This window comes from Phalacrocorax carbo, chromosome 11, assembly GCF_963921805.1.
Source record: "Phalacrocorax carbo chromosome 11, bPhaCar2.1, whole genome shotgun sequence".
Classification (NCBI taxonomy): Eukaryota; Metazoa; Chordata; class Aves; order Suliformes; family Phalacrocoracidae; genus Phalacrocorax; species Phalacrocorax carbo.
This window is the reverse complement of record NC_087523.1, coordinates 12810213-12836473: the sequence shown is the minus strand read 5'-3', so window position 1 is coordinate 12836473 and position 26261 is coordinate 12810213. Positions and strand designations below refer to the sequence as shown.

Sequence of the window (26261 nt, the reverse complement as noted above, 5' to 3'; positions counted from 1 at the left end):
ACATGGACGAAACTTTGCTGTTGCCATGAAACTTGGGGGTTTTGCAAGCGCCGTGTCGTGCCCCCACCCCCATCCCCCGCCCCCTCCCGCCTCTCTTTGGGGCAGCCGAGTGGAAAAACTCAAGTGGGCCCGGGCGGGAGCGCCCTGCCGCCGGCAGCCCGGCCCCTCCGGCCCCCGCCCCGCCGCCTCCCCCGGCCGCGCCGTGCCCGGCCCCGGCAGGGCGGTGCGGGTCCTCCCCCAGGAGAGGGCTCGGAGGTGGAAGAGTTTAGTCTGTCCCCCGCCTTCCTCCCCTGCGGGGCGGTGTCCCTGCGTCGCGGGCTCGCTCCGTCTCCACGCAGCTCCTCTGGGCTCGGCACAGGGCTGCGCATCCCCCCGGGTGCCCCAAATCTCTTTGTGCCCGGCCAGCGCCCGGCTCCCGCTCGCAGCGTCCCGCCCCGCTCCTCCTCCCCGCAGCCCCGGGGGCAGCCCCGGCCCGCTCCTTCCCCGCGGCGCGGCCGGCAGCCGCGGGAGCCCCGCCGGCCCCTCCGCACCGCGCAGCCCCGGCCCGGCGCTTGCGCCGCCAGCCCTGGGCCGGGGCCAGGTGCAGGGCCCTGGGGGGTGGGGGGTGGGGGGGTGAGTGTCCGGCACCACCAGCCCCGAAACACCAACTTTTTGGCTCCCCCCAGCCGGTCAGTTACCGGCGTCGGGGCTGTCGGGAACCGCTCGCTGATTGGCTGCCGCCCGCTCATTTATAGCCCGTCAATCAAATACCCCCGGGATTGGTGCGCGCATCGCTTGGCGCTGCCCGCGGGAAGCGCTCCGCACCGCTCCGCAACCGCCGCCGCAGGAGCAGCACCTCGGGAGCGGCGCCTCCGCCCGCCAGGCAGAAAAAACTTCCTCTTCCCGCAGCAGCTGCCCAGGCAGGTTCTTTTCCCTTCTTGTTTTTATTATTTTTTTTTTTTTTAACTTCCTCTCCCCGGTCTGGTGCCCGCCCGCCCGCCACCCTGGCGCACCTCTTGCCGGCTCCGGCCATGTACAGCATGCTGGAGACTGAGATCAAGACGCCGCAGCCCGCGCCGGGCAGCGCCGGGGGGAACCCCGCTCCCGTCAGCAACGGCAAAGGCGGCGGAGGCGGCGGGGCCAGCAACGGGGCGGGGGCCGGCTCGGACCAGGACCGGGTGAAGCGTCCCATGAACGCCTTCATGGTGTGGTCGCGGGGCCAGCGGCGGAAGATGGCCCAGGAGAACCCCAAGATGCACAACTCGGAGATCAGCAAGCGCCTCGGGGCCGACTGGAAGCTGCTGAGCGACGCCGAGAAGCGGCCCTTCATCGACGAGGCCAAGCGGCTGCGGGCCGTGCACATGAAGGAGTATCCGGATTACAAATACCGGCCCCGAAGGAAGACCAAGACCTTGCTTAAGAAGGACAAATACTCGCTGCCCGGCAATCTGCTGGCCCCGGGGGGGGGCAACGCGGTGAGCAGCCCCGTCGGGGTGGGGCAGAGGATTGACACTTATGCCCACATGAACGGCTGGACCAACGGGGCGTACTCACTGATGCAAGACCAGCTGGGCTACAGCCAGCACCCGGGCATGAACAGCCCCCAGCTGCAGCAGATGCACCGCTACGACATGACGGGCCTGCAGTACAGCCCCATGATGTCCACGGCCCAGACCTACATGAACGCCGCCTCCACCTACAGCATGTCCCCCGCCGCCTACGGCCAGCAGCCCTCCACGGCCATGAGCCTGGGCTCCATGGGCTCGGTGGTGAAATCCGAGCCCAGCTCGCCGCCTCCTGCCATCACGTCCCACTCGCAGAGGGCCTGCCTGGGAGACCTGCGGGATATGATCAGCATGTACCTGCCCCCGGGGGGGGATGCCACAGACCCTTCCGCCCTGCAGGGCAGCAGGTTACACAGCGTCCACCAGCACTACCAGAGTGCCGGGACTGGCGTGAATGGTACCGTACCACTAACTCACATATAAACTTGGCTGCTCCGGACGGCTCCCCGTCTTAACCCCTAACCCGCCACCGCTCCCCGGCTGCACCGGGACGTGCGGCAGTGTTGCTCGGCTTAGCAGACTTGATACTAACTCTGGAGAAATTTTAAAAAGGAAACCCGTTAGTTGTGTCTTTTTTTTTTTTTTTTGTACAAAGAAATCGTATTCGAGCAAGCTGTTATTTTATTAGATCACAACTCCTGCCTCCTAGAAGCCGCTGTGAAGTTTTTAAACCACGGCAAGTTCTCTTCTGGTTTCTGCTAGGTTGGGTGCTGTTTTATTCGCTTAAAAGTTTTTAAGAGATCTTGCATCTTCCAGTTTGATTTCTAGCGTTGCAATGACATTGAAAAAAAAAAAAAACAAACCCAAACAACCAAAAACCGGCGGGCTTTTGTTTTTAAACTCGGTTGTTCACATTGTTGTGGTTTCTTAAATGTTTTGTTTTTCCCACCTTACGGAGCCCCGCTTGGTTTCTACCAACGATCTGTAGTTTTCACGGCTTTTTAACTTTAGGGTTTTGTTCCTTAAAAAAAGGGGAGGTGGGAGAGAGCTGTGCGGGTCGCAAACGCATTTCTTTTATTTATAGTAAGTTGTGTGTCTTGGTTTTTCTTAAGCTGTAAACTTATGTAAATTGGTTTGTGAATTTTACTGTGAACCATGTTTTGACATATCAGATGAAGAAACGTTTTAGTTTTGTTTACCGGATTTCTTCCCCCCCAAAAGAAGTCATCGAAACGCCCCTTCCCGCTCCCTGTCCCTCGTTCTCGTTTACTTCCTTCTTCCAAACGAAGTGAGATCAATAAATTTTATATCGGGCACGTCGGCAGTCTCCGGGCGGTTTCTGCGGGGGCGGGGAGCGCGGAGCCGGGGACACCCCCCCCCCCCCTTCCCGGGGCTCCCTCCGCAGCGGTCCCGGCCCCGCCGCCCCGCCGCAGAGCCCGGGCGCCGCCACCGCTTTTCGGCCGGTTCCCGCGGCGGGCGGCGGGGGAGAGGGGCGCGCCTTGGCCGTGCTTTTCCGCTCCAGCAAAGCGGCCCCGGGCCGGGCGAGCGCAGCCGCCGCCGCCGCTGGCCCAGCCGCCGGCCACTTGTTGCCTCCCGGGCCGCCGGGGAGGGAAGGGGTCACACGTGTGCGCCGCGGCGGTTGTTTCTTTTTGCCCTGGAGGATTTTCCTAGAAACCGGAGCTCGTCTGAAATATTTACAAAACTAAAACCCGTTGGGGAAGTCTTAATTAGACCCTATTAAAAATGAATGGTTACAGGAGTCCCCAGAGGAAATAAATAATTGAATCTTTTCGGTATGTTTGACGAGTGTGTTTTTAGTCTGGACAACTTTCCTTTCCCCACCCCATTCCCCCCACCCGTTTTTTAGGGGTCCGCGTCATTGCTGGCGGTATTTCTGAGGGCGCCGCGGAGCTGCAGCCCCCCGGAGCCCCGGCCGAGCGGGACGTCCCTCCCTCTGCCCGGCGGCGAAAGGCGCGGCCCCGGGCGCGCCCCGGCTCCTCCCGGCGGGGCCGCGGGCCGGGCTGGAAGCTCGCCGGGCCGGGCGGCCCCCGCAGCCGGGCAGCGCAACCCCCGCTCGAGCCTCCGCCTCTCGTTTGCGTCGACTAACCTTTCGCTGTCTGCCCTGGCACGGAGGAAAGGGAACGGGAGGGCGCTTGGGGTCGGTTCGGGTTTGGTTAATGGGCGCTGCGCTGCTCGCCCCCTGTGACCGGCGGCTTCGGGCAGGCTTCGCGCCCCTCTGCGGGGGCGGTGGGAGCCGCGCTCCCCGCTCTCCCGTCCCCGCCGCTTCCCGCCCTCCGCGGCGGGCCCCGCTGCCTCCCGGTCCCGCAGCGCCCGCCTCGCTCGCCGCCGGGAAGCACGGCCGGGCTCGGTCAGGGCCTTCCTCCGGCCCTTTCAAGAGGAAAATCGATGTTCTGCAAACCACACCGAGAGTCTCCTCCTCCGTTGCGAGGTGCCTGGCTCCCGGCCCCCGGGGAAGGGGGAGTCCCGGGAGCAGCAGCTGCGGCTCCTCCACCCGGGGAGAGGCGCCGGGGCCGCGCACACCGTCCTCCGCACAGACAGGCCCTTGGGGCCATCTGCCCTCTGCTCCGTGGGGAAAGCCCCTGGCAGCGCACACGCTCCCCCCCGCACAGGAGCAGCCGTGCGGGAACTGGGGGGACTCACTTTGCATATGAGAACTCAGTGCGTTTAATAGTCTCAGCTCAACTCCTAGCGTAACATTTCTGGTGAAATCTGGCAAACCTGTGGCATTGCTTTTCCTGTTTGCGCTGCCACCCTTCAGGTAGGGATGCGCCGGTTAGCTCTGGGAGAAGCAGCCCCATAACCCGCAGGTCTGAGAGAAGGAGATAAGACCTGTGATGTTGGTATGGTACATGGAGATACGCGGGGGGGGGGGGGGGGGCAGCAGCAGGTCCCGTTTCATCTAGCTGGGGGTCAAACTGCTCCCCAGTGCTCTCCAGAACAGGCAGCGCAGGACAGCTCTGGGAGGGAAAGCGTGAAGAACCTGTTCCCTGAAACAGGCCTCCCTCAGCGCTCCCAGACAGGTGTGTGCTGCAAGCCCGGCAAAAGCGAGGGCTCCGGAGCATGAGCTGCGCTGAGCACTGGGACTGTACCGGTATTTTCAGAGCTGAATTGCAGCTGCATCATATCAAGTAGTTGTTCTCTTCATCTAAGTTCTCTGGAAGTGGATTCTCTGCCATGAAAGGGGATAAATATTGTTCCTCAAAGGCTTGTAGCATGTATTTAAGTTCAAGCCATCCTTGTTTGCCATAAGTCAGAGCCTAAGGAGAGTTTGTGAGCAAGTCCTTGAGGGGTCACAGAGAGATGCCTCTGCATAAACTACCTTGTTCTCTCTGCAAGCTCTTCTCTGTGGTTTGGCTTGTGGATGCTTTTCCTGAGCTATTGATTTTGAGATGCCCAGACAAAATCCTCCATGCAGTTTTCAGCTTCCTGGGGCTGAACTTTATCCTGAAGTTCGTAAGTTGTGGGCAGAGCTTGTGGAAAGGGTTGCAAACAGGCATACTCCACTTGATGGGGGAGAGACCCATCGCAAGCCGAAACCAATGAACCCAGCCCTGTAGATAAGTACAAATACAGATACAGCCCCTTCCCCAGACACGAGGGTGTTATCCGTCAGAGAGCCAACAGCACAGAGGGACACGTTGCCTGAAAGACAACTTTTTTTCCAAAGAGCACTGGCACTGTTACATCCTTTGCCTTGGACTCGAGAAATTTGCCTCAAAAATAAATGCAGAAACGTGTTCCCTTTAGAACTAATGAAGGTATGTTTTATTTGTACTGAGCTTAATTTTTAACGTTTCAGTTTATTCTGGATAAAGATGTACATCCTGCATGTATTAAATCTAAATGCCTTTTGAGCACTGCCCGTGTGGGATTTCATACTCCCGCTTGTGTGAGAGCATTCAGAATTGAGCCATTAACATTCTCCAGGAGCAGGTGAAGTTACAAACAGTTATGTATGAGACACTGGCTCTGTGGAAGATGTGCCTGCACAGGGTCCTTCCCTTCAGAAATCCACAGCACTTTGCAAGATGGGGCTGTAAGTGAAATGCAGAGTTGTTGCATGTACAAAATAATTAGCAGCTATTTGCACGGTTAAAAACCGACATCCTTATTCTGGAACATCTAGAATAGAAGCAAGTGCATTCATTATCCTTAGAAAGACCGAACATCAGCTGTGGAGAGGTTAATAATGTTAGCATTTGAGTGTAATGACAATATTTAGGCTTTTGCGTTAACACCTTCTCGAATGGAAGAGTGGAAGATCACACTTGGTGCTACTGTTAGTCTGCCAAAAACCAACATATTGGGTTACATTTGGATGGTTCCTACCAAAGAGCTACAGAGTTAAATTATTTCAACGAAAATTGGTAAGTGAAATATTTTAAGTTAAAGTTTCAAGACAGCCTGGTTGGGAATAAATGCTAACAATTAGCAGGGGAATCTGATTGTGGGTACTTTAAGAATATTTTTTAAACCACACATTTTTGTATATCTAATATTCTTTGCCATAAGAGGAGATTAATATTAGATTTAGTAAAAAGCATGTGATTAGCATAAACACTTTATGAAAGCATTTATAAATCAGAGCTTTCCTATATCAAACATGAGACTGAGAAAGTATACTTTTCAGGAACATTAGAACGATAGGAACTAGTCTAACTATCTCTCAGTGTTAATAGAAAGAATTATTTCATAGGAATGAATACAGCGGAAGAGCTGAAGCTAGGCAATGTTCAGGACTGGAACGTTGCTGCTATTCCCGATGCCTGCACAAGTGAGAAGTTTGATATGGCTTCTTTTCTATACCTTTATCCTAGATTTGTTGTAGTCAAGTCCAGTTATTTTACATGGTGCAGAGTCACATTATTTCTGTGGTAAACCCAGAGTGACAAAACACAGAAATCTTAAGGAGAAAGAGATAAAATTTGAATCCATTTCTAAGATTTCTCAAGGAGGGAGCAGAGAGCTGTTATTGCAGATGTGTTTGCACGGGGTAATTTAGTGGTTAATGCAGATTAAGTTTTACAGGGTGGTGTCCCATATGCTTCTTTATTGTGACTTTTTATTGATGCCACTGGATGCAATACTAATAATAATAATTGCAACACAGTGACATATTTCACAACACAATGTCCTCAGATTGAGGAATTAATTCTCTTAGCTGTGAATGCGATTCACAGCCAACTTCTTTGTGTTGCTACTCAGGTAAACAGGATTTCAAATTTGTCTCCTCCCAAGCCATCCCCAGAAGCTCTTTATCTATTTTATATCTCAGTCTTCCAGTTTCTAAAATGCGATCTATACCTACTTAGTGCAGTAGGGGAGGTTGCAATGCATGTGAGCAGGTGTGTGTGTGTGAGAGCAAGAGAATGGGGGTGTGTCACAGTAAATCCATAAAGAGAGGTATTTATAAATCCTCTGTGGTTGAAAAAAAAAGTGTGTACCACTTAAACGTTATTTCAGTCAGCGTTGTGCTCAGGGTGCTCATCTTTATTGTTCTTGCTAAGTTCAATTATACCATATTTATGCCAGGTTACTTTTATTCGGTAATACATCAAATTGAGCTAAATCAATCTAAGCATGATTTGGCCTGGTTTAAAAATGCTTGTGCTAATGTAACTGAAGTCTCTGGTTCACATCCACACGAGGAAGCAGTTGTGGGGTTTTAACACATTACTGCCCCAGAGCTGTTTGCTCAGTTGATCTTCTGGAAATCGCTACACCTTTTTCCGTGCCTTGGCCATCACAGTTCACATGCTGGTGGATTGGTGCAAACTCACCTCGGCTGATGGGGAGAAGTGTGAAACACAAACTACTGTATAAGCTGTGCTGCTTCCAAAGAAATGCAAAGCGAACCAGGTCCTCAGAGCCCCAAGCTGCTGTGTGTATATTCCACGTGCACAGCAGCCCAGAGCTTGGAAAGAGTCAGGCATAAGTGGGAAAGGGCCTAGGAAATAAGAGGGAAATTAAGCAATGTTAAAAACTTGTGAGCTTCTGCCATTTATCACTTCTGGGGCTTCTGATTGAGACTTCTGGCCTTGGTGAGCTTTTTCTTTGTCTCCGTGAAGAATATTATGCATCTTTTCTATACAGGCCATAGGAAATAGTATAGCAGTGATTGCACCAAGCCTTCAGGATTTCCTCTTTGTACTAGACTCAGCTTATTCATTTCATGCATCATCATTCACAGCTTGCTGTGCTGATTTCAAAAATTCTATACATCTACTTGACACAAAGGGGAGAGACAGAACATAGTGGTGGACGTGCCTTAGGTGCATGTAACAACTGTTCTTGAATGCATTTGCAAGGGAAGAAATCTTGAAAGTCAATGGGAACTTTGCCCATTCAGAGTTCAGGATAAGGCACTTGGCATTGATTTCATTTTCATTGTACTGTGCTGTCTAGTCAGAAAAGCTTCGCTTCCACAAAGTTAAGAAAAGATATTTTAATCCAAATCATTCTGTTTTTATTTTTTTTCAAGATTCACTGGGCAGTGAATTTTACAGCCTGTAAAGAACAATTGTCATAGTAGGAATTCCTTTTAAAAAGTCAGTTATACTTTCATTATTGAGCAAAAAGTTCCTTTCTTTTAAAGTTTAGTCTGTTAAACAGGTGAACATTTGTGAAACAGGTGTGAATTTTTTATGAGCGTACCAGAGCTGGGATAGTAACTGAATTAATTGTCATGCCCCTAAAGTAAAAGGAAGCGAAGGAACTGAGCACACAAACCGCCCAACGTATGCATCCAGGTGACTCTGTGTAGTTTTCCAGGCATTCAGCAGGTCCACATGAGTTGCTGCTGTAAGGGTCAGCCCTGTCTGCGTTCTCTCTCTCGGGGAATGTCCTAAGAACAGTTGACTTTTTTCTGACTTGGCTGATTTTGTGCAGAGCATGCTGTGTTATAACAAAAGTTTTTTTTAAACTATTCTGAAAGTAAGGAGGCTAACTTTTTGAAAGTATTTTGCTTCCTTTTCCAATAACTCTTCCACTCTTCTTCTCTCCATAGATTTCAGTCTGCACTTGTGTCAAAGGAAATAATTCTAGCCAAGAACAAGATGTTTTGACTTGAAAGTCCTGTGTAAGCAGGCACTAATAATTTTGGATTAATCATTAAAGCAAATAAGGATTTTTTGTTGTTGTTTTTGTTTAGGCAGCACTATAACAAAAAGATTATTTAATAATCTAGACTGGCGGCATTGAAAGAGCTCCTGCTGGAGAGATTCTGGAGTAGGAATCATGATTGTTTTGGCCTCTAGCAGAGCACTGTCCATCTCTGCGCTGGGATTACTTTGTCATTCAACAGCTGACAGGCCAATTAACCGTAGGAGAAGAATTGTGACCTACATGGAGAAGCACAGCGCTGCCGAAATCTGGCAGATCGTTTGGATTTCCTGTTACATGAAACTTCTCCCACAATCAGTTTCTCTTCAATTATTCAAGAAAGAACTAGAATTTAGGCCAGCCTAAGCAGATTTCAATAGCACTGAACAAGATTAGATGAGGTTTTGCAGTCCTATGTCTGATTCCTGTGCCCTGGTTCAGCTTGGCTCCATCTCCCTCCTCAGTCCTGCAGAGATTCAGAAACTGGATATGAACATAGCCTCCACACCGAGGGGAGTACTGACCGTGCAGTCCTACTTTTTCAACAAGTGGAAACAAAGGTGTTTCCACTGGGCTGTCAGAATGCCAGTTCAGGATACCGCTCTGATAGACACCATCTTGAGAAAGTTCATTTCTCCATACACTGAGATTTCATCATGGGAAAATCCCTCCTTTCCTAACGGAACTACTGGTCTCTAGTTTTCATCAAATTGTAGTTCCAAGCAGCTTCACACCAGAGGCTTGTTGGTAGCTCCTAGCCAGTTGCTGACATGACATGAAGGTATTGCTGACACCATGATATTGCAAGAGTTGGGTGCTGACCACCTCTGTACCTGGCTCAGTATAGGACTTCAAGAGGAGGAAGGGGGACTAATGGGAAATACTGCCCAGAACTGGTGCTGGGAAGGAACTGGCAGACATTTGGTGCTTGACCTGCTTCGTTTTCAGTGCAAAGTAGGTAGATGGGTAGGAAATGTCCCTTTGCCTGTGTTCCCTTACAGGCAAGCTAGTCTGCCTTGAAAGCATTGCTAAGTGAAGCCAGGGTTTGTATTTGGATGGAAGCCAAAAGAAGGACAGCTTGATACTGAAGTAAGGGAGTATTAACGTGCTCTGAAAATGCTTGTGGTTACAGCGCTAGATTGGCCGCTTTGATTTGTGACGAGGAATTGGGTGAATGTCGTCCTTGAATGAGAAGTGATCCATAGGGTAACATCCTTAGTGAGTTTCAAAACTGGGATGGCTGACATTGTTACCAACCCATGAGAGAATTTTCCAGACAGTTCCTAATAAGAACCACTGCCAGTTGGAGGTTTTAAGATTTCTACCTTGGCTTGCCCATAGAAGCACTGGGGAGAGAAGCAGCGAGTGGAACAGACCTTCATCATCAGGGAGATAAGAAAGTCAGTTATAAACTAAGCAGCTCAGGTGGGAGGGAGATTTGGGTTTACTTTGCCTACTTCATGAGAAACAAGAATGCTTCCAAAGGGGGAGCAGGTGTTTTTAGTAAATTGCATCACAAATTTTGTTGCAAAAATAGTCTTTGAGCACTTTTTATTTTAACACATGTAAGACTGTAAGCTTTTCAGAGGAATAGGACTTGTTTTCCCCAACTTCTAAAGCATTAGGTGTGATTTTGATGATCACACTCATTCATATAGCTAAGCAGGTTTAATCACCATTTGTGCCTGTCCTAATTCCAGCTCCAAAGACTGGCAGCCCAAAGGGAAGTGTGGGAAAGCAAACAGTAACCCACAGCATGGGAGGTAAGTGAAAGCTGTGGCTCTGTGAAATGCATTGTTCCAGCTAAAGCAAGACCCTTTCCTTTTCTTTGAAGCCTTATAAGGCAGTGTTCATGATCTGCAGTGGTGCATGTGGAAGGGAGGACTAGAGACAGAGTGCCAATTTAAAAGTAGGCTTTTATGATTTAATCACAAATATTATTCTCTTGCTGCAGACATGAGAAGTACGCATATAGAAAATGGCATTGTGACAAATAGTACCAAGAGGTTTTTTTTCTGAGTCCATTTAGTGAAGGCTGGGCAGGGAGGTTAGATGTAAAAAAGGAGGATGATAATGGAGATGGAAGGGGAAGGCCCAAAGATAATGGGATGAAAGGAGTTTATCACCTTGAAACATATATGTTTCACTTCTGAAGATTATTTAAACCTGTAAAGAAAAAAATGCAATGTTATTTTGTATTTAAAATACATCTGGATTTTCTGAGTCTCAGAGATACTTTTTCAATATGCACAACGTGGCCATAATCTAGCTTATCCTTACCTTGAAGTGTGAACACACCAGAAAAATCAGCTGCAGCTAATGAATGAACAAGGACAATAGAGATCTACTGGCATTTGTCCCTAAAATCTCTGTGTGAAGGGGAGAATGGGGAGCTTTGGGAAGGAGCTAGCCCAGATCTGCTGAATTTCGATGAGGATTTCTCTAGTTTGTCTCCCATTCTGGTTGGCTGCATTATTATTTATTTCATCACTCAAATTGTGGTAGGTGCTGCTTGCCTTACAGTATGAATAACAAGCTGTTGGGCTCAGTAGAGTTCACTTATGCAGTAGGCGAGAATAATTCTCTCCTCCACAGGAACTGCTGGGTAAAATTTAATAGTCTCGGCTGTGCCACAGGGGGTTAGGGTAAAGGATCATAATGGTCCCTTCTGACCTTAAAATACATAAGTATATAACAATATCTAAGTGTATACCAGGATTGTATCCTGGCCACAGTACAGTCAACGGATTCCCCCTACAGCATCTTCTCTGACACATTGCAGTCTTAAAGCTTAAGAAAACTCAGTATGGAGCATTGTGACCACAACAGATGATGTGAGAATAGACAAACTACTAAAAGAAGGTCCTGTGATTACTTGGACGTGTCATATGGCATACATATATGAGCATATAGCCTTTGGCACAGGAAGTATCAGTAGATTATGCATAAATGCATGTGTTCATATACCTTCCCTTGTATTCCTGCAATAACTTTTGCTAAAGTATAGGACATAAAAATTACTTAAATAACTTTGGATCAAGTAATACAGAAAACAAACATATACTATCAAGTCCCAATATTATCCCAAAATGGTGCTGCCATATTCCCACTTCTTTATTTGATAACGTTGTTTATCTTCATTGTTAAATGTAACCTGAAAAGGAATGTTAGTAATAGTTCTCTCATAAAATTTGACTAATCATAAACTGAAAATAGCAACTTCTTCACGTGAAACATCTGTCTGAGCATATTCTTATTCCCTTTGTCCAGCAAAGTGCATCATGGCGTCTTCAGATTGGAATATTTGTCAGTAGGCTCAGCTGCTAAATGTTTGACAACATTTCTAGTTCAGTGGCCGTAAGTACTTCAACATTTACAGGCTCCTGAGGTCAGAGGGAGAACGAAGGTAACATCTAGCTAGTGCTAATGATTCTGACAGCTGAATACCAAAGAACTAGTTAGGATTGCAGTGTCGAGGTATCTTTAGAGCCAATAAGCTAGGAAACTATTTTTATCATGAAGATTTAGATCATGTAGAAGTTGCCGTGCATATCAGAGATCCTTGGGATCTGTGGATTTATGTCCTCGCTGGCAGGTAGAGAAGATGGCAGGTGTCACAATCCAGTAATGAGTTGTCATTTGCTCTTATGGAACCTCTCAGATGTCATAGCTGGGATAGAGGCACTGTACAGATGTACATGAAGGTATGTGCTTTCAATTAAAGAAAACTAAGGTGACCAGGGTGTTGATGCAGTCTTCCCGTGTGCTGGTACCTGGCATGTAGCATGCATGTCTGCGCCACGTTGTTGGTCACACAGAGCAGTTGGAGAAGTTTGAGACTGCAGCTAAAACAATTACTTCAGGGCAAAAGGTCTAGAAGACATTCTCAGGAGAGATGTAAAGAGGTGGATATATGCGGGACTATGTGGTGACTAGTGAAGGGATAACACCTGAATAACACCTGAAGGATGCAAAAAGAAAAACTAGTTCTGCCGGGTGGTGCCCTGTGACACAACCAGGAAAAATGGGTTAGATTTAAGGAGGATTTTATCAAAGGAATGCCAGGAAAATAAAAGTCAGATGTACAAGGTTCTCTCCAGGAGAGCGTTTCAGGTGTTAAAGCAGGACTGGACAAAATACCTGTGAACTGCAGAGAAGAATCTTGTGTTGGAGGAAGGGTAGATCAGTGTTTCATGGCTGTTCTCTGCACATAATTTCTATGAGTCACCACTGGCAGTTAACAGGCTGGTTAGTTTGACTTGTGCTTCCAATAAGTTTATCTGTATTTTTCTCCTGCCTGAACTCGGGCTTTGTCTGAGCTCGAGCACTTGGTTGTTTGTAAAATAATTGATTTGCTCTGATTGAAACATATGTGATCAGGTACACTCCTGAACGTTACGGAAGCCTGGGAGTGCTATACTGGGGCAGAACTTGTGGTTTGATAATAATTCCTAATTTTGGGGTTGTTTTCCCTGTTAGATCTCAACGCGCTTTGCAAAGGAAATCAGTGCTACTCAGTTACATTAGGAAAATGGTCCAGGGGCACCCAGTATGGTGGTGGCAGAGCCAATAGTCATCCCTTGTCTCAGACTGATGCTCTGTCCGCTGCTTGGAAGAGAAATTTCAAAACTGGGCTTATTATTGTCCTGTTTGCAGCATTTCCTTATGTTGATGATGGCTCCAGAAGAGCTCCAGCAGGCTGAAGAGGGAATTGCTCCTGATTTTCTCCTTACACCTCTGCTAAAGGTTACTGGCCTTGCAGAGGGAAGGATGTATATGCCAGCTCTTCAGCCACTGCATACTAGCTTAAACTAATCATGGTTTCAGATACACTGGACTACTTATGACAGAGGGCTGGTAATCTTGGTGTGTCATACGGGCTTTGTCACCATGGTAGAGGGAGAGCAAACAGTCATGTAGTTTCCTATTTTTCCCCAGTGTGGACTACCAGAGCTTGCCTAGGGACAGCCAAGCTAGTAGTGTGTGAGGATGGCTCAGCCAGTCAGCCCTGTCTGAGCCTCCTTGGAGGCTTTGAGTGATGGCTTTGGAGATCTGAAGGATCCGCATGCCCTCCCTGGTGCTGATGAGGCCGTGTGTGTTTGTAATTTGCAGGAGGTGCTTTGTGCTCAAGCTAGGTGTAACTTCAGAAACAGTCAATATCAATTCACTCAAGTATTTTTAATTTAAAGATACCCTTTCTCCTCCCAGTAAACAACCACACTTAAATGTTGGCTTTATTTCACTAAAAGTATAATCTCTTGAAGCATGTATCATGTTTTTCATTAAACACAGAAGGCATTTTGTGTGTTTTGCAGTAACGTGTACAGATGAATCCTAAGACAAGGAAAGATAATGGGAATTAAGGTCTATCAGTGTTCCCTTGCAAAATTTCTAAATTGTGGGGATTTGATGTAAGTTTATTTTGTTTCAAATCAATTCTGTAGAAGAGTAACTTGTAGCTGAGTTTGCTGCTGGTTTGATGCATCCGTTGAATCTACTAGCAGCTGCAAAATTCCAGGAGCCTGGCCTTTTCATGATTCAGTGACCATGTAATTGGCCATGGGATTTATTCAGCCTTTTCATTCTATGTGACCCTTCCGTACAGCATCCTACCAAAATGTCCCGGTTAAATTCTGTGGCTTTATATTGTGCATTCTGAATGAACAGCCTACAGTTTAGAATCCATTTTCCTTGCACATACAACCAGATAAAATATCGTCATAATGGCTGCCTGCTTGTTTGCATCATCGTTAAAGCTTAAAGTATACAACCTGACTTTAATACATAGTGAACTGGGCTTTTGTGAGCAAAGGGCATTGGATTTGTTCTCTGTGTCTGCTTTGGGTACTGCCTGGAGTCAACTGACATCAGATATTTCTGCAAGCCAGTTACTAAATGGACCATCAGGAATGGACACAAGCACATGCGGAGGGATAAACAGTAAAGCACATACTCAGACCCCATCCTGCAAAAGTCTTAAAATACTGTGACAATAATTTAGCAACACTATTTGAGCAATTTAAAACATAACTGCTCTTGGGAGTCAGCTCCCTTGTCTTTATCTGCCCTCTGGCTGGGAGTTCTGGGTGTGGGAGGAATGCAGGATTGGGTGCTTATCTCTTCATCTCGTCTCTGCTGTGTTTTGAGTTGCTAAATTGAGTGGTGATGTGCCTGGAAAAGATTGGCTGGGGGAGGTCAGCTACTGCACTGATAGGCACTCGTGGGAATGGAGGTGGAATATATGTGGGGAACATAGTTTTTGTATTGTGGCCCAGATTCTTTATTATAAAACCATGTACTATAATTGAAATTACATACATTCACATGCATGTTCTACGTCTTTACTAGGATGGCCTTATGTAAGCAGTAGGTCACAACGCAGAGTCTACCCAGAGGTTGTCATCTGCGTGAGATTTGTTGCTTCTAGCACTAATGGTCAAGATTTTGATCTCTGTTATACGCTTTAGTGTGGAATAACTAGTTTTACAAAGGTGTGGCTGAAATAAAAATTTATTGTAGGTTTCACTTCCAAGGCCTATAGTGTGACAGGATTACAGCTGCGATATCATCCAGGAGAACTCTGCAAAACCACCAAAAGTGCCTTTTACACGTGAGACTTGTAGGTTGTTTCAGGAAAGAAGGAGGGAAAAAGTGCCTTAAAATGCTGCTGTTATTAAAAATATAAATAGAAAAAAAGTCTTACGGAAGTGAGGTTTCCTTTCTTTAGCTAAATCTGATTTTTTTCAGAGCAGTAAAGCTCATCCTATACCCGTTGCTGCTGACTTAAATTGGAGGAGGTGAAAAGTGGTTATGGCAGTTTCTTGGCTAAAGAAGCATTATCAGTGTCTCGGTGAGCGAGGACTGCTGCATGGTACGTGAATAGAGAGTGCCGAGGAAGAGCTTTGCTCAGGTCTCTAGTAGAAGGACAGTTGAACAGAACTGTAAGTACTCTGGCAGCCAACAGGACTCTCGAGAAAGCATTATGATGGCCTTTGTCTTTGAGTTTGTTGTATTTGCAGCCCGTGTTAGTGGATCCAAAATCTTTGTTGAAGAGAGCACTTTTAACCCTTCAGATCAGCCTGAAACCTCCATGATGGTTTGCTCACAACTGCTTGGCAGGTCTCCTGTCTTTCAGGCTTTCTTCCTCTCTGACAGTGAGACAGCTATCCATCCACCATGTGATGGTGAGTACTTCTGGTGTGCTACCTCACTTGAGAGAACGAAAATACTGCGAAACGTGCCATATAGAAAGACTCCTTTGAATCCAAGGCCAAGTGCTGCTACGCAGCACCACACCTCCTTCTTTGTTTTCTGATCCTGTGGGCTAAAAGAAGGTCAATGATCCATCAACCAAACAGAGAACTGGAAAAACCTAAAAATGGGAGATGGTTAGCTGTAGCTGTAAGGGAAAAGGGGACTGTGCAGGGCTAACAGAGCTCCAAAAATCTAAAGTTAAAGGGGACTCTGAGCACATTGCTTTTAAGTGACTTTTCTAACACTTCTTCAATTCTATAGTAGCTGCTGGTCAGCCTGGTTCACAGTACAGGATCGAAAAGCACAGTAGCAGTATGAAGTAGGCTCATAAGAGAACTCATGAGTTTTGCTATTTTTCACCCTTAGATGAATTTCAACACTTCTGAGTTAAAATGGCAGATCACACAAGGTGATAGCAAATGCACAAAGCCCTAATTATCACTGGGTTAACCTCAGGGATGCCAGATGCCCCATCAGTCGTAGTAAATGAGTGAGCCATCAGGACTGGAAGCTGTTGGATGGCATCCTGCATCTGCATTCATATCTTAAGAGGCTTTGGTTTCCCACATCACATTCCACCCAGGAATTACTTCAAATCACAGTGCAGACTTCAGTGAGTTCAGCCACAAGTACCTGTACTCCCTGGTGCCCAGGATCCTACCAGTCTTACAACATCCCTGGATAATGATAAGAGATCCCTAGAGATTAGAAATACGTAGCTTTTGCATAGGCTTACAGATGATAAAGCAAAATGTTAGAGCCTGAATGCATAAAGAGAGGGTGTGTTAATGCACAGAAGATAACTCTGTTTAAGTATATGCATTTACTTGAAGTAGTAGTTTCTGATAGACTGCATTTTATTAATCTTCTTCAATAGAGCATAGAATGCTTGTTTCCACCAAAGATGGTCACTTAACTTTTTTCCTCCTTCTACAGGTGTTATGTATGTGTTTTTCACCCTTGAGAGCTGGGCTACAGGTTGAGGCATCCCTGAACCGATTTATGTAATTTAAAAGTTCATCTTCAAAAACCTTTACCTTGAGCTGCAGGGCTGAATTAGAACAGTTACTTATTACCTTCCAGACTCAGCGCGCAGACCATCTTTTCCAAGCTGAATATTATTCTTCTCTAGTTTTCTGGGTATTTGGTGGATACCAAACATTTTCACACCCATCTTCTATTATCTTGCCCCAAAGATAAAACCCATGTTCTCTTAGGCTCTAAGCCTTCTCTAGTAAATTCCCCTTTTCCTTCTGGGAAAGAGAGACTTGCTTTCCAAGCCCATTATGGCAGGTGTAAGAGGAATGAATTTAAAATACCATGAGTGTTTTTGACATATCAGAAAAGACACAACTGCAAGACTGAGACCTACATTTATGTTGGAGAATACAACTAGTGGCTAACTTATTAGGCACCAGTCACTGATATACACTTCAGTCTTAAGTGTTAAAGAAGGTGTTAGGAAGGATGCTGTAAAATAAATAAAATCCATTTGGCTTAGAAAAAGCATTAAAGTCAGGTTTTTATTTTTTTTCTTCTTTACATCCACTAAACAATGATGCTTCTGTGGAAAGTGAATTTTAAGTATTGTAATGAAAAATAGGAAGGAGTTATTATCCTGTGACAGTTTAAGTGATGAATAATTGCAATTAATTTGACAAATATTGACTCTCTGTGATGACTCTCTGATGCCAAGCAATAGATCAAATCTGTAACCCGTATCGGTACCTAAAAAGCTCAGCCGCAGTGCAGCTGGGGCACGCAGGCCTTGGGAACACCCTCTTCAGCCGCTTGGCGACTTGCCGACAGTTCAGCTGCCTTTCCTGTTCCTCTGCTTGAGATTACCTGGTGCCTAAAGCTGAACTGCAGCAGGGATGTGCTCCTGAACTGCTGTAATTCACAGGTTGGTTTATCAGCATAAACCACCGTTAGTCCTGCTTTATTGGTCACAGCCCAGACTATTTACACAGTGTTTGAAAGGAGCACCTCCGTAGCTTCCACTGCTGAATCCAGTGGGGACTGTGCATCAGAGCCCTTAGGGATTTACAGCACCTTTTGCAGTCCCTAAACGAACAGCACAGAACGGAACTTTTTAGAGCTGGCAGCAGCACAGTGCATGTGAGTATTGGTGCCTGGTGCTGCCATCACGGAGTTGGGTGCAGATCCCATTGGTTCAGTACGTGACTTTGAACTGCTCCGCACAGTGCAGCGCAGCCCGTTCCCGCTGGTTGCCGCAAAGGCCCAAGAACAAGAAATTATCATATTGTGTGCAATATGATAATGGCCGCAACCCCAGTACTGTTAAGCTCTATAGTGCTTTTCAAGGAATTCTGTGGAGGCAGTTGGGTTTGTAATTCCAATTTTAAGGACTAGGCAACCTGGGCCAGAGGAGCCCAAGGTGCTTCTGCAAATTGTTGTGGACAATGGAGAGCAGCAGGGTTGGTGCCTTGTCGCCCATCCAGGTCACTAGTGCAGCCCCCCGGGCAGTCACAGCAGAGAGCTCTTCCAGCCTGTGGCTTCTGTGCTCGGGGCGCTAGCGAGGAGGAAGGTGCTAAAATCTCGCCCTTATGTGCACAAGCGCGAATCAGGCTTAGTCACGATCTGGACGTAAATGTTCCAGCTCAGAAGGATTTACAGGCAGGCTCTGAATGAATGGAGGCCAGCCTCACGTTGATGGCTGTTTAAGTGAAGGGATTGACAAGGGGATCCATAGCTGCAGGCAGTGGACCAGTTTACCACTCCCAGCTGTCCACCCCACCCACGTTGCCCAGGCAGCTCAGCAGCTCATGAATGGGTTGCTGAGCTGCTGTACTCAGTAGAGTGGCATTTCAGAAGGAAATGGGCTGATTTTTAGCTTGCCTTAAAATGTGTGATGCTTGAGCTCAGCAGCTGCTTTTCTTGTGGCTGTGCCACCTGTGCTGCGGTGCGCTGGGGTTGCTGCCCCACACTGTGCCAGCCCATTTCCCAGCCAGTGCCCTGAGCATAGTGAGTTTTGCCCTAGCAAACAGGGACTACACCTTTCCAGGGACTACTAATAAGCAAGCAGATAATGCTGCTCTAGTAACGTTGCCTGCCATGCAGAAATGTGTTTTCGAAAACTGAGAGGTGTTGAGAATGATTTCACGTGAATTTCACATTTATAAATGACTCCGGCTGAACAATTCCAGCAGGAGCCAAGGCTTCCCCAAAGCTCGCAGGCTGGAGACCAGACCATCCACCACTCTCCCCTGCTGACTGGGCATAGGGGACACTGCCAGCCCGGGTGAGGTGTCAAACCTGTGACCTCCAAGTGTGATAAAACCATTACTGAGCCCTAAAGCCATCTTCCTACGTACTTGGTGTTATGTTATCTGTGATGATCAGAAGATGGGGGAGGGGACGCACCCTGATCTGTGGAGTCCCCATGAAAGGTGCTGGCCAGGGAAGCCGTGGAGGCCCATCCCGGTCTGGCTGCTGGGAGGGGACCGCATTCCTCTGCGCTCTTCCACCCGCGGGTGGAGCAGGCTCGGAAGCAGCGTGTTTGCTTTCATCTCTCCTGATGATAAGCAGACAATATCCAGGTAACCCTGAAACATCTTTCCCCTGGCCCTTCTCCGGAAAAGAGACATTCATATTAATCCTCTACCCAGGATTAATAAGGATATGACTGGGTATATAGGAAAAAAGGATGCTGGGGTTGGATTAGGGCTGATCAGGGCTGATTAGCTTTGCCCTGAGCTATGTCAGAAGAGACCTCTTATGATAGCCTAGACTTTTGCAAAGTGCTGCTCAGCCACAGCTCTCCACACCGGCATCGCCTGCACTTCCTTGCAGAGGGGACAGTGTCTTAACATAGTGATGCCTCCTGATGTATTATAATTTAAAAATGAAATTTCACAGAGACACAAGAAGAACAAAACCAAACCTCTCAAAAATTATGTGATTGCCAAAATTGGCCAAAGCATGAGATTGATACAAACGCTAAAAAATGTGAGGGCGCAAGATTTCTAAAGTGATGTGGAGAAGGATTATAGGCTTGTCTAGAAGCGAAGGCCCATAACTCTGGTTATAGGGTGGCACTTTGCTAGATAGGTGAACAGTGGACTCAGTGTGTTGCATATAGTATTAAAGGTAGAAAAGTGCTTCTTTGTAAGATTAACTGAAAATTTTAACCTGGAAAAACGTGGGATTGACTTTTTGGTTGGTGTGGTTGTCCAGCCTGATATATAGCAGTACGTGTAGGATTTTTTCTGGGAGTTCTTTTATCCATTCATGCCTTAGTTTCCTGATCTTTGGTATTCTGTAGCAATGCTAACTGTTATAAGGTGTTTAGTGCTTGAAAGCACTGTGTAGGAGGTAGGCATTACTTTAGCAGAGATATAAGTCATTGAGCACAATCAGGAGCTGCAGATCTAGCCCATTGCTTTTAGCAGGTATTTTGTCCCTGTGCAGGTTTACTTCCAGTCAGACAGCTTAATAACATTGGCACTTTTAGCTCCCAATTAGATTTTTTAATTCACCCTTCGTTAAGGTGAGGGGAGGTGATAAAGACACATTTCATTGTAATGAATATAAATTAGGGGTATATTCTGCACCTCCCTTGTTCTGAATGTTTGGTTGGAGAGAGTCTTCTCCCAGGGGCTTGAAACACGACTTCTTGGAGAGGTTAGATTTTCAAAGGGTTAATAATCATACTTCAAATCTCTCTTCTCCCAGTCATACATACACAAACATAGGTCTGTTTAGAGAGCAACAATTAGGACTACTTGAACAGCAGCATATGGGAAAGACAGAAATACTTTGTAGAGGATTTAGCCGAGCTACTGTTGCAGTATTTGTAACAGCTAGTTTTTCATGGTGACTTTGGGCAGAGTTTTCACCTGTCTCTTCCAAGGATATAGATTTTCCCTCTGCATTTGGACACATACTGAATTGGTATTTTTGCAAACGAAGGGCACTTTATTATTTATATTTTTTTTTCCTAGGCGTTAGTAAAATCTATTGAAAGAAGTTTGGGGTTTTGGGTGTTTGGGGTTTTTTCTCCCTTTTTTTTTTTCTTTTTTTTTTTGTTTTGTTTAAGGTCCTATGCAGAGGTGTGTATAAATTGACCCAAAACATACTACGGCTACTTAACCTGGAGATCATTGCACATGTTGGGCGGTATGAGTCCAAGCATGAAGGAATGATATCTTCCTGCCAAACACCCACAAGTGCTGAGCTGGCATTTTGTTAATTATATATGCTATTTTATTGACTGAATGTTCATGCTATGGCAGTGCTTGGCAGTAGCACTTGGAGGCCTTGGGGTACAGTTTCATGCTAAGTCTGAGCTGCAGCCAAAGGTACTGCCTTCTGCTTTGTGCCATGTCTAATGTTCTTATGGTCACCAGGATCAAGGAGCTGATGTTGTTGTAAACTAATGTTTTTCTTCCAGAATGATTTTTCAGCTGGATGAACTCTGGCAAGTTATGAGTGCAAGAGGAGAGCGGTTGTGAGCAAGGAATGTGGTGTGAACTGTTCTAGTGTAGCACAGATTTAAAGCAATGAAATCATCATGCCTGTAGGTGTGGTTGGAGAAGTTGTGATGGTCTCTGCTTCAGGGGTACGTGTAATAGTCAGAACTGTGTGTTTAAGGGATTTGGTTAAAAATAGACCAATATATGTGTTTGGCCAGTTCTTCAAGATAAGCAAAAGAAAATGTTTTATTCAGCTATTTATTGTCTATGCCTTTTCCTGTTGCTTTCGAATATAAGTACTCTTAACAGTAAAGGCAGGCATATGCATAAGGCCTTTCAGGATCAGGGTTAAGTATAGTCCTTGCTGCAAACAGGTCTGTCTTGGCTATGTGAGTTAACATCATTATTTTTCTTTATCAGGACGTTACAGCATTCTTTTTTAGCAGACTCTTCTGTTTTCAAAGTCTCTTGGGTTTCAAAATAACTTTTAAAGAAATAACTTCTATTTATTTATTTTTCAAGTCTTTCTTTTTGCCATGGTAACACACACTTTGTTTTTACCTCAGATAAAATGTTTCTTCTCACCCGTTAAACACATTGAAAAATAGAGACTTTTATTAATTGCTGCTGTATTCAAAACAGCAAGGTTTTAAATTCTTCACCAAAGCCAACATTAAGGTGTGCTGGCAATATAGGACTCTGCTCTTGTAGTAGTTTTCCTTCAACTGTATGTGCTTTCATGCAAAAGTATGTGCTGATTCCCGAACACAGTCACAAGAAAATATAGCGATGGGTGGCTCTTAATCACTCTGTGAGCTGAAAACTCTGTTCCTTCTTTCCTCTTCCAGAGACTGTAGGTAACAGAGGAGAAATGCCTGAGAGGGCGTGTGTCAGAGACCGGGGAGAGGAACAGCAAAAATATGCCTGTTGCACAGTGCTTTCCCTCAATAGCTGAGAGCACTTTACAAACAATAAGTAAGGAGAGGGGTGAAGTCCTTGACTGGCCAGAGCCTGGGGCAGGAACAGCACTTGAGTACCTCCGTCTCGGACAGGTGCTTTAGTGGCCCAGTACTTAGGCAATGCAGGAGACCCATGTTCTTTTTCTTTGCTTTTCTTATTATTTTTTTCTTCTTTTTTTTTTTTTTTTAACTTTCTTTTGTGTCTTATTGTCTAACCTGTGTTCACAAACACACTGTCTTTTGGTGTAACAACTTCTCCTTTCCTGGAAATAATGAGTGATATTAGTTGAGTGAGTTCTTAACAGTCCCATTTTGTAATGTCCCATTTTAAAATGTCCTTCTGAATACGCCAGCATTTAGCGCGTTGGACGTTTTCACTGTGCTATTTGATTTTTGCAAACTGCTTTTTAAAGAAAGTTTAAGGAGTTTATTTTAGAGTCCTTCCGTTGCTGCCAACCCACCAGAGCGGTGGGTACCTTCAGTAACTCTGCAGATAAGTAAATTGAAAAAACACATTTCCCTTAATGTGTGATGTACACGGCTGATTTGGGCTCTTTATATCTAGATTTGCTCTGAATGATCAGAAAATAGCAGAAGGGGGACACCTGAATGTAATTTCTCTGCTGCGATTAACTCAGCTTCCTCTCTGATCGTTTCAAAATCATAAAACAGATTTCCTTCATAATTTTTTGAAGATGAACTTTTTTTTATGCAAACCACATCATGAGAAATGTCAGCCTGCAGCGGTTAGATAAGTCACCAAAGCTAGTTGTAAGAATAAAGGTAAGTAATTTCAGACTTCACAGTATTATTACCGAGCTACTTTAACATAGCATATGACTGCAATGACAAAATTTATCTGAAAGCCAGTTAAATCTTGAAATATTTTAACAGTTCTTCCAAAAGTGACAGTGCTGTGGTAGTAATTTTCAAGGTGAAGTAGGGAAATTATGAAGTTCCTTTAGCAAAGACAAACTGATCTGTTGCGGTTTCCTGGTTTTCACTCAGTATAGTGATAATATTCTATCCGGGAACTTTTTCTGAAGCACTCCGTATTGCGTCAAGGGGTGTCTTAAGGCAATGGCACTTTGTAGGCTAGTTATTACTGCCTGTCTTAGGGTTAAAAGTAACCAGGTTCTGAAAATACTGCGTTACTGATCGTTTTAGAGCTATAATCTATATAATTCCAGATACATTTATTATTGTTTGGGGGAGAACTAACTGGAAATGAGACAACATCTTGCACATGTTTAGCTCTAGTAATTTATTTTATGAAATGAGAGGATTGTGAAGTTGCATTATCAGCTTCATGGATTCCATATTGTGTCATTTATTGATTAGGTGCCATTGCTAATTTGTCATTTTTTTCATAATTTTGTCCTAAAGCATTACCGTTAGCCAAATTTGTTGACTGGACTCATGTGACCAGACATGCTGTCAGTTCAGACATTTAGAAACAGAGTTGATGCACAGAATAAAGGTGTAATAATTGTTAGAATACACATTGCATTTTTCCACAGGGGAGAAAAGAAATCTTACTGAAACATATCTGAGCCATTTTGAAAACCTGCTTTTTAAATGTCAATCATTTATCAGCAATACCATATAAACGATACAACTCAAAATCTGTTTCTGGACCAAGGATCATTTCTAAGTATTTGATCCCCTTACTTCTTTATTCTGCACTATATGGGAAATAGTGTATGTGTGCAGGTGTGAGAACTGTCAAAAAGTTGCTGTTTGTGTTCCTGTCACCAAGGTCCATCTGGTGATACTACTGTGATTCCATGAACAGAAGTTCTCCAGGATCAGTCATGCTTTCATTTAGCTGCTTCCTGAAAAACTCATTCGCGGAGAATGAATTACCTCTAAACCTTGCTTGCCTTTCATCCTCAGCTTTGTAATGTATGTCACCACCAACACCATCTTTTTTGTGCAGAGGGCTGCTGAGCTTGTTGAGGGCTCTACCAGTGCAACACAAGCAGGTGATGACTGAGGTGGAAGATTTCTTCTACAAACAGCAGTAGAAGGTTCAACGAGAAGCTTTTAGAACGTTTTCTCTTCTCTGTACGCAGAGCAATGCTGGTCTTTAAAAACCACCATGCAAATACTGCAATGGCAGGAGGCTTGAAGAGCTTCAGCGGAGCTCTATCTCCTGCCAATTGCAGAAGATGTGAAGGTCTGTGTGCTGCCTATTCCTCTTGCCCAAGAGTTGTCCTTGATTTCTGCCTACTCACTTGCCAGGGGATCTTTTATTCCAAGATACCACGTCCCAGGAGCTGATGAATTCTGGCAGGGAACTGGTACAATTTTACAAATTCTGCCTCTGCTGTAAAAATTTCTTCTATGGAGGCAGCTGTGTCAAATGGCTGCCCCTGCTTCTTCACACTCGATGACACCTGTGGACACTTACGTACATTGACAGCTGAACTAATGGCTTTCTTCTAGCTTCCTCCCTTCCACTTGTTATTACTGAGCAAACTGCAAATGGGAGGCATCAACATCGCATTTGGCAGAGCCAGTTAGAAAGTTGCATTTGGTGCTTGAGAAAACCCCTTCTTGTCTTTCCTAACAGCCGTTTTGTACAAGACAGGCGTTTATTTACAAGGTTGTTCTTGGATGAAAGTTGTATCTATTACAGTGAATAACATTGGAGACGTGTCACCATGTAATATTACCCTGTACAGAGCTTCTCACCATTTGCCTTGAGAATCTGCTTTATCAACATGTATGGAGTAAGAAGGAGGACAAATTAGGAACTCAGTTGGGTACAAAGAACAAGACTACGTTGCGTAGCTGGAGCTGTGCTGATAACTTTGCAGCTGGTTAACAACTTGTGGCTTCATGGATCTGAACTGTAGCAAATCTAAGAAAAAGTCTTTCCCTGAGAAACAGCAACTTGGGGCGGGAAATAAATGGAAGTTCTCATTTGTTCGAGGTCTTACACTGGTCAAGTCCCGTGTAATGAGCTCTGCTGCCTCTGAGGGGTAGTGTTGTGGTGTAGGGTTGGCAGATAGATCCTTGTTGCTTATTCTCTCCATTCCACCTGAGTGCGCTCTGGGGGTGTTTCACAGTATCTGCTACTGTTTGATTCTAATAATCAAAATCTAAAGATTCAGAGCATTTATCAGCCTACAGTGATTTCAAGGTTTCTGTGACAGCAAATATGGACTGTGACCCACAGGAAAATCCCACCATACTCTTGCAGAAATAATCAGCATGCTAATAAAATAGTCTAGAGGGCAAATGGCTCCTGCTGAGGGCTCTAGGGAAAGCTGCTGACTCTTAGTGAGTACCCATGTAAAAACTTGACTTAGTGGGGATACTGAATCTGAGTTGTGACACCAGAAAATCTATAGAGAAGGCACCAAATAAACCATGCGGTGACTTGACTGCAGGAGGAAGCTGACAAAATACATTCTTCTTTTAGAAGAATTGCATGAGCACATTCACTATTCCAAAATGGATTCAAACCAGAACAGAAAATAAGTGTTTCCACTGTTATCCCAGAAGTGGTGCTGGAATAATTATTGCACATTTAGTTCCTAGTCATTCCAGAACAACATCCCCATGGCCATTTATTAACAAGTAGCAGGAAAAATGTGTTTCCTGAGGTTGGATTCAGAATTAGGCTCTAGGCAGACCTCCCGCTCGAGGTTGAGCTATGCCAAGGAATCCCACCCTTGCTTGCCGAGGACGCTCTGCCAGAGGCCATGGTCCCCTCCGGTCTGCCCATGGCAGCATGCTTGGTCTACCCAAACCTCTTTCAGTCTAATAACTTGGCTGGATTTAAGACCATGTGTTCCTAGGGTTTATGCCCACCTGACTCACTGGGGCTGGAGTAGAAGTGCCCATACAACCTCATGCCGGCAGCAGCAGGGCAGGTGTCAGCTACCAGTACAGAGCTATACAGCTATTACACAGCTAGCAATATATAACTAGTTGTGAGGGGCTGGAGGCAAGAACCTCTTCCAGTGGTTTGCGTGGCTCTGAGACAGGACACGTGG

General features: G+C 45.7%; 1 protein-coding gene and 1 long non-coding RNA gene across 2 annotated transcripts in view; both read left to right on the top strand.

Annotated features, from left to right (window-relative positions):
- LOC135315298 (uncharacterized) overlaps nt 1-26261 on the top strand; it is a 150574-nt gene that overhangs the window by 112624 nt on the left and 11689 nt on the right. The gene's annotated exons all lie outside the window — the stretch shown is intronic.
- On the top strand, nt 758-2648 carry LOC135315297 (transcription factor SOX-3-like). Its single transcript, XM_064462727.1, has one exon. The coding sequence runs from the start codon at nt 1011-1013 to the stop codon at nt 1965-1967; it is 957 nt and encodes a 318-aa protein (XP_064318797.1). The 5' UTR covers nt 758-1010; the 3' UTR covers nt 1968-2648.